The sequence below is a fragment of the Myxine glutinosa genome, chromosome 9 (assembly GCF_964187855.1).
Source record: "Myxine glutinosa chromosome 9, kmMyxGlut1.1, whole genome shotgun sequence".
NCBI lineage: Eukaryota > Metazoa > Chordata > Myxini > Myxiniformes > Myxinidae > Myxine > Myxine glutinosa.
Window position 1 is genome coordinate 149,619,641 of NC_136269.1, and position 15,168 is coordinate 149,634,808.

General features: G+C 46.5%; 1 protein-coding gene across 2 annotated transcripts in view; it reads right to left on the minus strand.

Moving 5' to 3' along the window:
* Window positions 1–15,168, minus strand: part of LOC137434811 (ribosomal oxygenase 1) — a 152,396-nt gene that overhangs the window by 22,565 nt on the left and 114,663 nt on the right. Inside the window, exon 11 of one of the 2 annotated variants that reach the window (XR_013624632.1) lies at window positions 6,293–6,439. Coding sequence is in view for 1 of the 2 variants with exons in the window: in XM_068127933.2 (XP_067984034.2) it covers window positions 6,298–6,439 (142 nt within the window). In the remaining variant the exon portion in view is untranslated. The remainder of the gene's footprint in view (window positions 1–6,292; window positions 6,440–15,168) is intronic. The other variant, XM_068127933.2, reaches the window with a different exon arrangement.

Consider the following 15,168-nt stretch of genomic DNA (forward strand, 5'->3'; position numbering starts at 1 on the left):
AAATAGCTGTATGTTGAAATATGTTGAAAAAGTCAAAACTTTACATGGGGTGTACTTACTTTTTCACGTGACTGTATATATATGAAAGAAAGTCTTTGTTTGTTTGTTTGTTTGTCTGTCTGCACGCGCTAATCTCCTGAACGGTGAAAGATAGGAGGAAACCTCTGAAACAAAAACGTCAGGACGGGCCCCAGGAAGGTTATAGGCTAGGTGGTGAGGCCGGTCGAGGCCGCCTCGGCCGGGCTGGGCCCATTATGCATTAAAGTTTCTCCTTCTTTGCATTTAATAGGAATATCTGACTGATTGCAACACATGCTTTCAAAATTCTCTCTCGCGGGGCCCGACAGAAGAAAGAACAAGGAATCGTTGAGCACTAACTGATACTGGGCTCGCGTCAGACCGATGTACAGAAGATTAAATTCATTCAAAAATAATCCGGGCAACACCGGGTGCATTCAGCTTTAAAAAAAACAAAAGAAAAAAAAACACCTTTAGAGGCCATTTTTCCCCGCAAAGCGGGGGTTGGCCTTTTTCGGGGACCGTGGTTGTTGTTGTTTTTTGGTCCCCTTTTTGAAGCAATGTTTTACGGCCAGATGCCCTTCCTGCCGCCAACCCTTTTTGTTGCCTTTTACGACAAACAGGGAATTACCAGTGAACTGGTACTCAATTAGCCGACCTCGGAGGGATGACAGGCTGAGTCAACCCCCCTGGTGTTAATTCAGCGATCGACCAGGATTCAAACCCAAGATCCTAGGATCCCAAGCTGGTACCCTGACCGCTAAGCCAACACCGCTAAGCCAAGACCGGGTGCATTCAGCTAGTATCATATAATTTGTAAGTCCAAGGAACTGCACCCATTACATCAACAATTTTAAAAAGTTCATTAGTCCATCTCTTTGTCAAACCTTTCTCAAAATGGCTTTTCCATTTGTATATTCTTACAATATCACCAACTTTGAACTTGGTTGTTCTCAAATTAATCTCCTTTTCATATTCTAATTTTGTAAATGTTTCCGATGGTTTTGATTTTATTGATGAATGAACTGAAGTATTGTAATTATCTACAATACCTGAAATTAAAGATACCCATTGTTGAGAAATGAGTTGTGTGAATTTTTTATATAGTCTCTCTTTCAAAGTGCGATCAAAATGCTCAATAACAACTGTCCTTCCTTCATTAAAGGTGCTGTATAATTTAGTGCCATTATCTTTCAGAAATTTAATAAATATTTTGTTGTTGAACTTTGTTCCCTCATCAGTCCATAACTTCTTTGGTTTTCTTTTGCTTTTACTAAATATTCCACTGAAAGCTAACATAAGAGTATCACCCCTTTTGTTTTTCAAAGGAACAACCCATGCAAATCGACTCATCAAATCAATAACGGTTAAAGCATATTTGTATCCCTTATCATTATTTCGTTCAATTCAATCAGTGGACCAAATGTAATCAACCCCTTTGGAATAAACCTTCCTTATTTTAAACCTTGTGATTGTAGGTTTATGTAATTCATCAGCGAAAGCTATTTGCTCCTCAGTCTTGATGACATCATTAGAGCTAAATAGTTTTGTTTGATAACCAAGCCCAAGTCTCAATTTAGCACTTATCAATTTTTTCACAATAAACAAGGAATTTGACGTGGAGACACAATTTTCAATAGCGTTTTTCCTTATGCCTCGAAACACCCACACACCGGATTAGAAGTTAGTAGTTCATTTATTTTTCAAGATATTCCGCTCACAAGGTTCAGACCTTTACTTTGCACGCACACACGCACGGACGAACACACGGACGGAGGGGAAAACCATAGTCCCCCTTTCGCTCCGCAGTGTGACGGGGGACAAAAACCTTCAACAGCTCCCTTACCCATTCTATCACCAAACGAATATAGTGTAAATTTCATCATTTCAGATGTCGCAGAGACATAATCAGAAGCAGCATGTCCAGAGTAGAATGACCTGGTCTGAATCCAAATTGCTGATACAAGATCAAGCCATTGGAGAAGTGGTAGGGTTTGATGTCAGAAGCGATGATGGATTCCATGACCTTACTGATTATTGGGAGCAGACTGATTGGTCTGTAGTTGCAAGGATCTGTTTTTGCACCTTTCTTGTGTAAAGCGGTAATGTTGGCTGATTTCCAAGCAGATGGCAGATGACCTTGAGCAAAAGAGAGGTTGAAGAGAACTGACAGAGGGTGTGAAGGAGCGGCAGAGCAGGATTTTAGGACCCATGGGCTGATGCCTTTTGGTCCAGTTGCAGAATCAGAGTTGAGGTTTGACAGAAACTTCTCCACCTTGTCAGGAGAGAAGGACACAGAGTCCAGGAGCAGCTGGGTACGACTGTGTAAGGTGGGTACAGAGAGAGACGGGTTCGGGACATGAGCTTTTGAGGCAAACACAGAGTTGAGGCATTCGGCTTCGTCACATGCGGTGTCAGCTGTGTAGCCGTTTGAGGTAAGGGAGGGGACGGAGGGGGAACAAACACCAGAAACAGATTTGACCAGATGCCACCAGGATTTGGAGGAGGGAGACAGGTTTGAGAGTTCAGTTTTTGAGAGTGGAGAGATATTGTTTCCTGGCTCTCCTGAGGGTAGACACACACTTGTTCGGGGCTTTGTGAAAGGAAATAAGCGTTACGCCTAGGTCCCCCGTCGGTGAAGTGATGTGAGTTGACAAAGTGGAAGACGCAAGGCGGTCATCTTGGATTTTGACGTGACGACCCAATTTTCAATAGAGTTCTTCCTTATGCGTAGATACACCCACAAACCAGATTAGAAGTTAGTAGTTCGTTTATTTTTCAACATATTTCGCTCACAAGGTTCAGAAATATATATGGTGGCTGCCATCTTGGATTTTGACGTGGTGACCCAATTTTCAATAGAGTTCTTCCTTATGCGTAGATACACCCACAAACCAGATTAGAAGTTAGTAGTTCCTTTATTTTTCAACATATTTCGCTCACAAGGTTCAGACATATATATGGTGGTGGCCATCTTGGATTTTGACGTGGGTTGCACCCACACACCAAATTAGAATTCGGTCCTTCGCTTATGCACGCACGTATGCACGGACGAACGCACAAATGGACGCACGCACGCATGGAGGGGAAAACCATAGTCCCCTTTTTGCTCCGCAGTGCGACGGGGGACAATGAGATTGCCTTCCATTGGATTTGCCTTCCAGGAGGCGAAGGCAAGTTGTTTCAGGGAAACTGCCTCACCACGAGATTCCGTGTACCATGGACGGGAGGAAGGGCAAGACAACTGAAGATGAGATGGGATAAATCTGTGCATGAGAGAGAGCAATTTACTTTGGAAGAATTCCGAGGATGAGTTGATGTCAGAGGCAGGAGAGATGGGAGACGAGTCCAGATGATTGATGGCTGCTTGAAGACCGTGCCAGTTGGCCTGAGTGAAATGCCAGACTCGTCGACGCTGAGGAGGCTCTCTGGGAATGGCCAGAGAGATGTTCCATTTAACAAGCATATGGTCTGATGAACCGATAGGATCAGAAGAAAAGCAGCAGACATTTGCAGGGAAGTTTGTCATAACCAAGTCTAGAAGAGCAGATGCTCCGTTGACTGAGATCCGGGTCGGGAAATTGACAGATTGTGTTAGTCCCAGTTGGTCGTAGAAGTCCTTTGCTGAGGTGCCATGGCTGATGAGAGGTACCCACACCCAGCTGGCATGATGACAGTTGAAGTCGCCACATATGAGGAAGAGAGAGTTGGGATGAGTTGATAGAAGTTGGTCCATGTTGTCAGACAGCAAAATGTAAATGGAGTCATCACTGTTCAGAGGATGGTACAAAACACATACGAACAAAAGGTGGGAGTGGAGAGGAAGCCGTAGCCAGAGGTACTCCTGGGGGTGGGGTGGAGAGAGGGCAGTGCACGGAGAGTGAGGAAAAGAGAGTTTTTTTTATAAAGATAGCAACCCCACCTCCAGGACGAGGCTCAGGTCTATCATACCGGAGGAGGGAGTAACCAGGAAGAGATATTAAGGAATCAGAGACATCTTGAAGGAGGAAAGTGTCTGTTGAGCAGATTAAGTCTTGTTTGTCAGAAGCATCCTGTATGGAGAGATGAATCAGGTTTGAGCGAAGGCCCCGGATGTTTGAAGTCCATACTGTTAAGGAAGAGGAAGGGGCAGCATAGGAAACAGGACAGGGGAGTGGAGGGGTAGGGTAAGATGAGATGAGGAAGAGGAGGAGGAGGTAGGGAGAGCTGTTGATATTTCAGAAGAGCGAGGAGAAAGGGAAGGAAGAGGAGGACAAAAGCTTTGATGGTGATGGGGTGAGACTGAGACACAGTGAGGAGTAATTCAAGGGATGGGCAGAGGGAAGGAAAAGATGGGAGGAGGTGGAGGAAAGAGTTGGAAGAGAGAGGGAAGGGGGAGCAGGTAGCATTGTGGATGAGTTGTTTAGAAGAGTGACAGGGAGGTGTATGAGCAAATGTGTTAGTACGGGAGAGGGAGAGAGAACGAGAGAGGTTAGAGAGGTTGTTTGGAGAGGCCTACTTTTTAAATTCTCCGTTCATAGATATTTTTTTGAAGGTTCGGTGAAAGTGGATCAGAGGAAGAATGAGAAAGTTGAAGGAGTATGGTGAAAACTAGAATTGGAAAGGTGTTGGCTGGAGAGGATTGAGTTATGAAGGAATGAGAAAAAGAAAGAAAAAAAAAGACGGTTGGGACAAACACGTGGTCGAAGGTCAAACAAACACGGGAAGAGAAGGAATTTTTTTTTTTTTTACTTTTATTTTTTCTCAAACAAAGACTTCAAACAAAGGGTAAGATGTTCGGGGAAGTATGCGGTGAAACGGTTGAAACCAAAGCATTCAGAATCATTGGAATCTCCCGCGATGAAGCTGATTCTGAGGGCCTTTCTCTCTCTCACCGCAGGCAGGTTGGTGGTCTTTCTGTCTTCTACTGAATCCTCTCCGGCCTATCTCCCCCAGCTCTATCTGTTCTCTGTCCCCCAAATATTCCTACAGGTCGCACAAGATCTGCCTGCAACCCTCTTATGGTGAAACTGCCAAAATCAAGACTCTCTGCTCACCTTCACTCATTCATTCCTCTTTTCTCCTGCCTCTGGAACAAACTCTCTCACTCTCTTCAATCCCACTCCTCCCTCCAGGTCTTTAAAACAACTGTTCACCACCATCTCTTATCTTCCCCCATCCAAAACCTTGATCTTTTCTACCCCCGTTAAAACACCCCAAATCCATCTCTTTCAATCTCCAAATTATTTCATGAAATTCCTCGTCATGTCAATTTGTTTTATAACGTGTACCCGAACCACCCGCACCCCCTCTCTTCCAGGTGTGGTTGCCTGGGGCAAGGTTCATGCATTGTCCTGTTTGGCTGTCACGGCATGCCTTTTGGCCCAGACGAGCCTCTTGCCGACGTCATCCTCACTGTGAATTTGGTGTGCTCGTAATGTCGTCAATGGTGTTCGAACTTGCCATGGCTCCTCACTTAACATGGGGTGGACATATTTTGCTGCGTATTTGTTGCGTGAACGTGCACAAGCAAGCCAAATGGTATGGTAGGTAAGTGGAGGGTTGCGGCCATTTGTAGAAATGCACATGGAAGTTAGTCGACCTTTGTGCTTCCCGCAAGCAGGGTTTGAAGATGGTGGTACAAGGCACATCAGCGCCTGCACGTCGTTCGTATTGCGCGGCCGCTGTCGGCAGTTTTGAAGGTAAAGAAAAGCAGGGTCGTGGGCATTTGCAGCAGTTGTGTGGTGAAGGTCTTCAATTTGTCGGATGGTGATTAAGCAGTTGGGGTCGAGCAGGGGTGGTGAGCGTGGCGGTAAATAAAAGTGCTAGGTGGGATGCTGTTTCTTGTTGTCGAGGAAGGTAGTTGTGGTATGGTGGTGCGGGGATGGTTGGTAGGTTGAAAGTGGTTCGTGGTGGTTGATGCGGTTGCCCATAGTGGTGGTGACCATTGAAAATTGGCACGGGGATTCAAATGCGTTTTGGCACAATATGCAAATGAACTCTACTTCTGCTGCTTTCCTCCGTTGTTGCCCCTTAACCGTGAATTGAGGAGGATAGCGCTTTGGTTAGAAAGATAAAGAGAAAAATCCCGAGCTAATCCCACTCAATGCATTGCCCTTGAAACCCACTGCATGAAAGGGAGGCCTAAGTGAATATTTAATAAGGAAATAACAAACTCGGGCACCTGTAAGTTAAGTTGTATGCCATTAACTGGGGAATGACGGTTTCCCAGAAGCGTCACTATAAATATATATGAGGTGTGCAGTGGCCTTTGAAAAAAATAATGTCCGGTTACCTTACGTTTTGTAAGTGGAGGTGGTAAGCAATCATGCAGGAATCCTTTGGCGAATTGATCAACAGCAGCATCAAGGGGTACGTTGTCAAATATTTTATCCATCAGGCTCCGGACCTTCTTCTGAAACACTTTTCTCCGAGGATCAACCTGGAGCAAAAGTGCAAAATTCTTCATTACGATTTTAAATCGTAAAAAATATAAAAACGAGAACAGCCACTTTATAACTGCTGGCAGTGATACCCGGTTTCCTCCGCCTTCCCGCTTTCAAACAACCCCGCTTTTGTTACAACCCCGCTTTGATTCAACACCGCTTTCATACAACGCCGCTTGGATGCAACCCCGCTTTCATGAGACACACTTTGACACAACCTCGCTTGGATGCAACCCCGCTTTCATGAGACACACTTTGATACAACCCCAATTTCATACAACACGCTTTGACACAACCTCGCTTGGTTGGATGCAACCCCGCTTTCATTACACACTTTTATACAACCCCAATTTCATACAACCCTGCTTTGACACAACCTCGCTTGGATGCAACCCCGCTTTGATACAACCCTGCTTGGATGCAACCCCGCTTGGATGCAACCCCGCTTTGATACAACCCCGCTTGGATGCAACCCCGCTTTGACACAACCTCGCTTTGATGCAACCCCGCTTGGATGCAACCCCGCTTTCATTAGACACACTTTGATACAACCCCAATTTCATACAACCCCGCATTGACACAACCTCGCTTGGATGCAACCCCGCTTTGATACAACCCCACTTGGATGCAAGCCCGCTTTGACACAACCTCGCTTGGATGCAAGCCCGCTTTCATGAGACACACTTTGATACAAACCCAATTTCATACAACCCGCTTTGACACAACCTCGCTTGGATGCAACCCCGCTTTGATACAACCCTGCTTGGATGGAACCCCGCTTTGACACAACCTCGCTTGGATGCAACGATGTTTTGATACAACCCTGCTTGGATGCAATCCCAATTCCATACAACCCCACTTGGATGCATGCCCGCTTTGACACAACCTCGCTTGGATGCAAGCCCGCTTTCATTAGACACACTTTGATACAAACCCAATTTCATACAACCTCGCTTGGATGCAACCCCGCTTTGATACAACCCTGCTTGGATGCAACCCCGCTTTGACACAACCTCGCTTGGATGCAACGCCGCTTTGATACCTCGCTTGGGTGCAACCCCGCTTTGATACAACCTTGCTTGGGTGCAACCCCGCTTTGACACAACCTCACTTGGATGCAACCCCGCTTTGACACAACTTCGCTTGGATGCAACCCCACTTTGATACAACCCCGCTGGGATACAACCCCGCTTTCATCAGACACACTTTGATACAACCCCGCTTTCAGGAGACACACTTTGATACGACCCCTCTTTGTTACAACCCTGCTTGGATGCAACCCCGCTTTGACACAACCTCGCTTGGATGCAACGCCGCTTTGATACAACCTCGCTTGGATGCAACCCCGCTTTGACACAACCTCACTTGGATGCAACCCTGCTTTGACACAACCTCACTTGGATGCAACCCTGCTTTGACACAACCTCGCTTGGATGCAACCCCACTTTCATCAGACACACTTTGATACAACCCCGCTTTCAGGAGACACACTTTGATACAACCCCACTTTCATCAGACACACTTTGATACAACCCCACTTGCATTAAACCCCGCTTTCATTGGCACTCTTTGATACAACCCCACTTTGATACAACCCCACTTTGATGCCACCCCACTTTGATGCAACCTCGCTTTGATACAACCCTGCTTTCATTGAACATGCTTTCATTGGACATGTTTTGAAACAACCCTGCTTTGATACAACCCCGCTTTCAGGAGACACACTTTGATACGACCCCGCTTTGAAACAACCTCGCTTGGATGCAACGCCGCTTTGATACAACCTCGCTTGGATGCAACCCCGCTTTGACACAACCTCACTTGGATGCAACCCTGCTTTGACACAACCTCACTTGAATGCAACCCTGCTTTGACACAACCTCGCTTGGATGCAACCCCGCTTTCATCAGACACACTTTGATACAACCCCACTTGCATTAAACCCCGCTTTCATTGGCACTCTTTGATACAACCCCACTTTGATACAACTCCACTTTGATGCAACCTCGCTTTGATACAACCCTGCTTTCATTGAACATGCTTTCATTGGACATGTTTTGAAACAACCCTGGTTTGATACAACCCCGCTTTCACTCCTACCAACAACCGCAAAACCAGCCGATTTCATTCAAAGTTAACAGATTTTGTCACCGTCCAGTCTAAAGCTATATAAGCGACTCCAGAAAATACCCATGGATGTGAGATTGGAGCTGAGATGAGGTGTGAGGACATTTGGTACACAGTTAACCTTGGCCTCCTTGTTGTAATCAGCACACTCATGTCAGCAGGCCGGCCACAACCTCATTATACATTCCAACAACCAACAATAGCATGCAGCGATATATATAGCATTGTTGGACATTTCCTGCACACATCTTTATTCACAGCACATAGCATGCATGGATTGAGTACAGTCGGGGTATTTCAGTGGCTGTTTGACAGATTTTGACCAATGAAAAGTTATCAGCGGCTGCACAACCCCTAACATTCCATGAAAAGTGAAAATATAATTAAAATCTGAGTTAAGACAAGCACGTACGGCCAGCCTGCACCAATTGCGCCAAGTGAAAAATTAAATAAATACCCACTCGCCACCTGAGGTAACTCAGTCAAATTCTATCCGATTTGCACCGGGTTTGTGGTCGCCGAGTGTTAACAATCTCGCGACTACCAAATCCGAAAACCGAATTCAAATCCGAGTTGAGACAAGCCTGTTTGGTGTGGGAGAAAAATTAATTGTGTATGTAATTTGTGTAATTGACTGGATTTCCTGGAGCAAACCTGTCATTGCAAACACTTAAGTTTTAATTGCAAACATGTAAGCTTCATAAATACAGATATTAATCAGTGTTAACGGTATTCTATGAAAATCTAACAATTCGAAACTCCTTTACCGAGAAAACTCCAGGGCAGGTTGTAAATCTCTGCCTGCAGGGATCACAATCCAGGCAGAGCCGGCTCACGTGCAGAGGCAAACTATCACAATCCAGGCAGAGCCGGCTCGCGTGCAGAGGCAAACTATCACAATCCAGGCAGAGCCGGCTCGCGTGCAGAGGCAAACTATCACAATCCAGGCAGTGCCGGCTCGCGTGCAGAGGCAAACTATCACAATCCAGGCAGTGCCGGATCGCGTGCAGAGGCAAACTATCACAATCCAGGCAGAGCCGGCTCGCGTGCAGAGGCAAACTATCACAATCCAGGCAGAGCCGGCTCGCGTGGAGGGGCAAACTATCACAATCCAGGCAGAGCCGGCTCGCGTGCAGAGGCAAACTATCACAATCCAGGCAGAGCCGGCTCGCGTGCAGAGGCAACCTATCACAATCCAGGCAGAGCCGGCTCGCGTGCAGAGGCAAACTATCACAATCCAGGCAGAGCCGGCTCACGTGCAGAGGCAAACTATCACAATCCAGGCAGAGCCGGCTCGCGTGCAGAGGAAAACTATCACAATCCAGGCAGAGCCGGCTCGCGTGGAGGGGCAAACTATCACAATCCAGGCAGAGCCGGCTCGCGTGGAGGGGCAAACTATCACAATCCAGGCAGAGCCGGCTCGCGTGGAGGGGCAAACTATCACAATCCAGGCAGAGCCGGCTCGCGTGCAGAGGCAAACTATCACAATCCAGGCAGAGCCGGCTCGCGTGCAGAGGCAAACTATCACAATCCAGGCAGAGCCGGCTCGCGTGGAGGGGCAAACTATCACAATCCAGGCAGAGCCGGCTCGCGTGGAGGGGCAAACTATCACAATCCAGGCAGAGCCGGCTCGCGTGCAGAGGCAAACTATCACAATCCAGGCAGAGCCGGCTCGCGTGCAGAGGCAAACTATCACAATCCAGGCAGAGCCGGCTCGCGTGCAGAGGCAAACTATCACAATCCAGGCAGAGCCGGCTCACGTGCAGAGGCAAACTATCACAATCCAGGCAGAGCCGGCTCACGTGCAGAGGCAAACTATCACAATCCAGGCAGAGCCGGCTGGCGTGCAGAGGCAAACTATCACAATCCAGGCAGAGCCGGCTCGCGTGCAGAGGCAAACTATCACAATCCAGGCAGAGCCGGCTCGCGTGCAGGGGCAAACTATCACAATCCAGGCAGAGCCGGCTCGCATGGAGGGGCAAACTATCACAATCCAGGCAGAGCCGGCTCGCATGGAGGGGCAAACTATCACAATCCAGGCAGAGCCGGCTCGCGTGCAGAGGCAAACTATCACAATCCAGGCAGAGCCGGCTCGCGTGGAGGGGCAAACTATCACAATCCAGGCAGAGCCGGCTCACGTGGAGGGGCAAACTATCACAATCCAGGCAGAGCCGGCTCGCATGCAGAGGCAAACTATCACAATCCAGGCAGAGCCGGCTCGCGTGCAGAGGCAAACTATCACAATCCAGGCAGAGCCGGCTCACGTGGAGGGGCAAACTTTCACAATCCAGGCAGAGCCGGCTCGCGTGCAGAGGCAAACTATCACAATCCAGGCAGAGCCGGCTCGCGTGGAGGGGCAAACTATCACAATCCAGGCAGAGCCGGCTCGCGTGGAGGGGCAAACTATCACAATCCAGGCAGAGCCGGCTCGCGTGCAGAGGCAAACTATCACAATCCAGGCAGAGCCGGCTCACGTGCAGAGGCAAACTATCACAATCCAGGCAGAGCCGGCTCGCGTGCAGAGGCAAACTATCACAATCCAGGCAGAGCCGGCTCACGTGGAGGGGCAAACTATCACAATCCAGGCAGATCCGGCTCGCGTGGAGGGGCAAACTATCACAATCCAGGCAGAGCCGGCTCGCGTGCAGAGGCAAACTATCACAATCCAGGCAGAGCCGGCTCACGTGCAGAGGCAAACTATCACAATCCAGGCAGAGCCGGCTCGCGTGCAGAGGCAAACTATCACAATCCAGGCACAGCCGGCTCACGTGCAGAGGCAAACGATCACAATCCAGGCAGAGCCGGCTCGCGTGGAGGGGCAAACTATCACAATCCAGGCAGAGCCGGCTCGCGTGGAGGGGCAAACTATCACAATCCAGGCAGAGCCGGCTCGCGTGGAGGGGCAAACTATCACAATCCAGGCAGAGCCGGCTCGCGTGGAGGGGCAAACTATCACAATCCAGGCAGAGCCGGCTCGCGTGCAGAGGCAAACTATCACAATCCAGGCAGAGCCGGCTCGCGTGCAGAGGAAAACTTCCAGCTCGAACTGTGAGATTTTATCAAGTTGGAGAGCCTCGCAGTCAAATCGGCCCGTTTGGAGAATAAAAAGAAATAGTCTCTTTTATTCAAATATTGTATAACAAATAAATGTACTCTTCATGCAATATATATATTTTATACGAGCTTGGCTCGGCTCGCTACGCTCGCTTCACCAAAGCGTCGATACTGAGGAACGGGCTTATTTTAGCTGAGGCTAATGACTGTACCTGAGTTGCTGTGTTGTCATGATTTTCACCAATCATAATACAAACAATTACTTTGCACAAATGTATTTGTTGTGTTTGTGATATTACATTTTTATAGGCAATTTAGGTTGAAGATTTAGGTTGAAAGTTTTTTTTTTTCAAGAAAGAACCCCTCAGCACACACATCGGGGAGGGGTAGGTGCAGACTGGAAGTTTGGGACGATTACACCTCACCACCGCGTAATTCAAAACACCTCACCACCAAGTAATTCAAAACACCTCACCACCACGTAATTCAAAACACCTCACCACCACGTAATTCAAAACACCTCACCACCACGTAATTCAAAACACCTCACCACCAAGTAATTCAAAACACCTCACCACCAAGTAATTCAAAACACCTCACCACCACGTAATTCAAAACACCTCATCACCAAGTAATTCAAAACACCGCACCACCACGTAATTCAAAACACCGCACCACCACGTAATTCAAAACACCTCACCACCAAGTAATTCAAAACACCGCACCACCACGTAATTCAAAACACCTCATCACCAAGTAATTCAAAACACCGCACCACCACGTAATTCAAAACACCTCACCACCAAGTAATTCAAAACACCTCACCACCAAGTAATTCAAAACACCTCACCACCAAGTAATTCAAAACACCTCACCACCAAGTAATTCAAAACACCTCACCACCAAGTAATTCAAAACACCGCACCACCACGTAATTCAAAACACCTCACCACAACGTAATTCAAAACACCTCACCACCATGTAATTAAAAACACCTCACCACCACGTAATTAAAAACACCTCACCACCAAGTAATTAAAAACACCGCACCACCACGTAATTCAAAACACCTCACCACCACGTAATTCAAAATACCTCACCACCAAGTAATTCAAAACACCGCACCACCACGTAATTCAAAACACCTCACCACCAAGTAATTCAAAACACCTCACCACCAAGTAATTCAAAACACCTCACCACCAAGTAATTCAAAACACCTCACCAAGTAATTCAAAACACCTCACCACCACGTAATTCAAAACACCGCACCACCACATAATTCAAAACACCTCACCACCAAGTAATTCAAAACACCGCACCACCACGTAATTCAAAACACCTCACCACAACGTAATTCAAAACACCTCACCACCATGTAATTAAAAACACCTCACCACCACGTAATTAAAAACACCTCACCACCAAGTAATTAAAAACACCGCACCACCACGTAATTCAAAACACCTCACCACCACGTAATTCAAAACACCTCATCACCAAGTAATTCAAAACACCGCACCACCACGTAATTCAAAACACCGCACCACCACGTAATTCAAAACACCTCACCACCAAGTAATTCAAAACACCGCACCACCATGTAATTCAAAACACCTCATCACCAAGTAATTCAAAACACCGCACCACCACGTAATTCAAAACACCTCACCACCAAGTAATTCAAAACACCTCACCACCAAGTAATTCAAAACACCTCACCACCAAGTAATTCAAAACACCTCACCACCAAGTAATTCAAAACACCTCACCACCAAGTAATTCAAAACACCGCACCACCACGTAATTCAAAACACCTCACCACAACGTAATTCAAAACACCTCACCACCATGTAATTAAAAACACCTCACCACCACGTAATTAAAAACACCTCACCACCAAGTAATTAAAAACACCGCACCACCACGTAATTCAAAACACCTCACCACCACGTAATTCAAAATACCTCACCACCAAGTAATTCAAAACACCGCACCACCACGTAATTCAAAACACCTCACCACCAAGTAATTCAAAACACCTCACCACCAAGTAATTCAAAACACCTCACCACCAAGTAATTCAAAACACCTCACCAAGTAATTCAAAACACCTCACCACCACGTAATTCAAAACACCGCACCACCACATAATTCAAAACACCTCACCACCAAGTAATTCAAAACACCGCACCACCACGTAATTCAAAACACCTCACCACAACGTAATTCAAAACACCTCACCACCATGTAATTAAAAACACCTCACCACCACGTAATTAAAAACACCTCACCACCAAGTAATTAAAAACACCGCACCACCACATAATTCAAAACACCTCACCACCACGTAATTCAAAATACCTCACCACCAAGTAATTCAAAACACCGCACCACCACGTAATTCAAAACACCTCACCACAACGTAATTCAAAACACCTCACCACCATGTAATTAAAAACACCTCACCACCACGTAATTAAAAACACCTCACCACCAAGTAATTAAAAACACCGCACCACCACGTAATTCAAAACACCTCACCACCACGTAATTCAAAATACCTCACCACCAAGTAATTCAAAACACCACACCACCACGTAATTCAAAATACCTCACCACCAAGTAATTTAAAACACCTCACCACCAAGTAATTCAAAACACCGCACCACCACGTAATTCAAAACACCTCACCACCATGTACTTCAAAATACCTCACCACCAAGTAATTCAAAACACCTCACCACCACGTAATTCAAAACACCTCACCACCACGTAATTCAAAACACCTCACCACCAAGTAATTCAAAATACCTCACCACCACGTAATTCAAAACACCGCACCACCACGTAATTCAAAACACCTCACCACCAAGTAATTCAAAACACCTCACCACCAAGTAATTTAAAACACCTCACCACCAAGTATTTCAAAACACCACACCACCACGTAATTAAAAACACCTCACCACCAAGTAATTCAAAACACCTCACCACCAAGTAATTTAAAACACCTCACCACCAAGTAATTCAAAACACCACACCACCACGTAATTCAAAACACCTCACCACCATGTAATTCAAAATACCTCACCACTAAGTAATTCAAAATACCTCACCACCACGTAATTCAAAACACCTCACCACCACGTAATTCAAAACACCTCACCACCAAGTAATTCAAAACACCTCACCACCAAGTAATTCAAAACACCTCACCACCACAACATTAAAAACACCTCACCACCACATCATTTAAAAACACCTCACCACCACGTCATTTAAAAACACCTCACCACCAAGTAATTCAAAACACCTCACCACCACATAATTCAAAACACCTCACCACCACGTAATTATAAATACCTCACCACCACGTAATTCAAAACACCTCACCACCATGTGATTTAAAAACACCTCACCACCATGTGATATTAAAACACCTCACCACCACGTCATTTAAAAACACCTCACCACCACATAATTCAAAATACCTCACCACCACGTGATTCAAAACCACAACAACGTTATTAAAAACACTTCA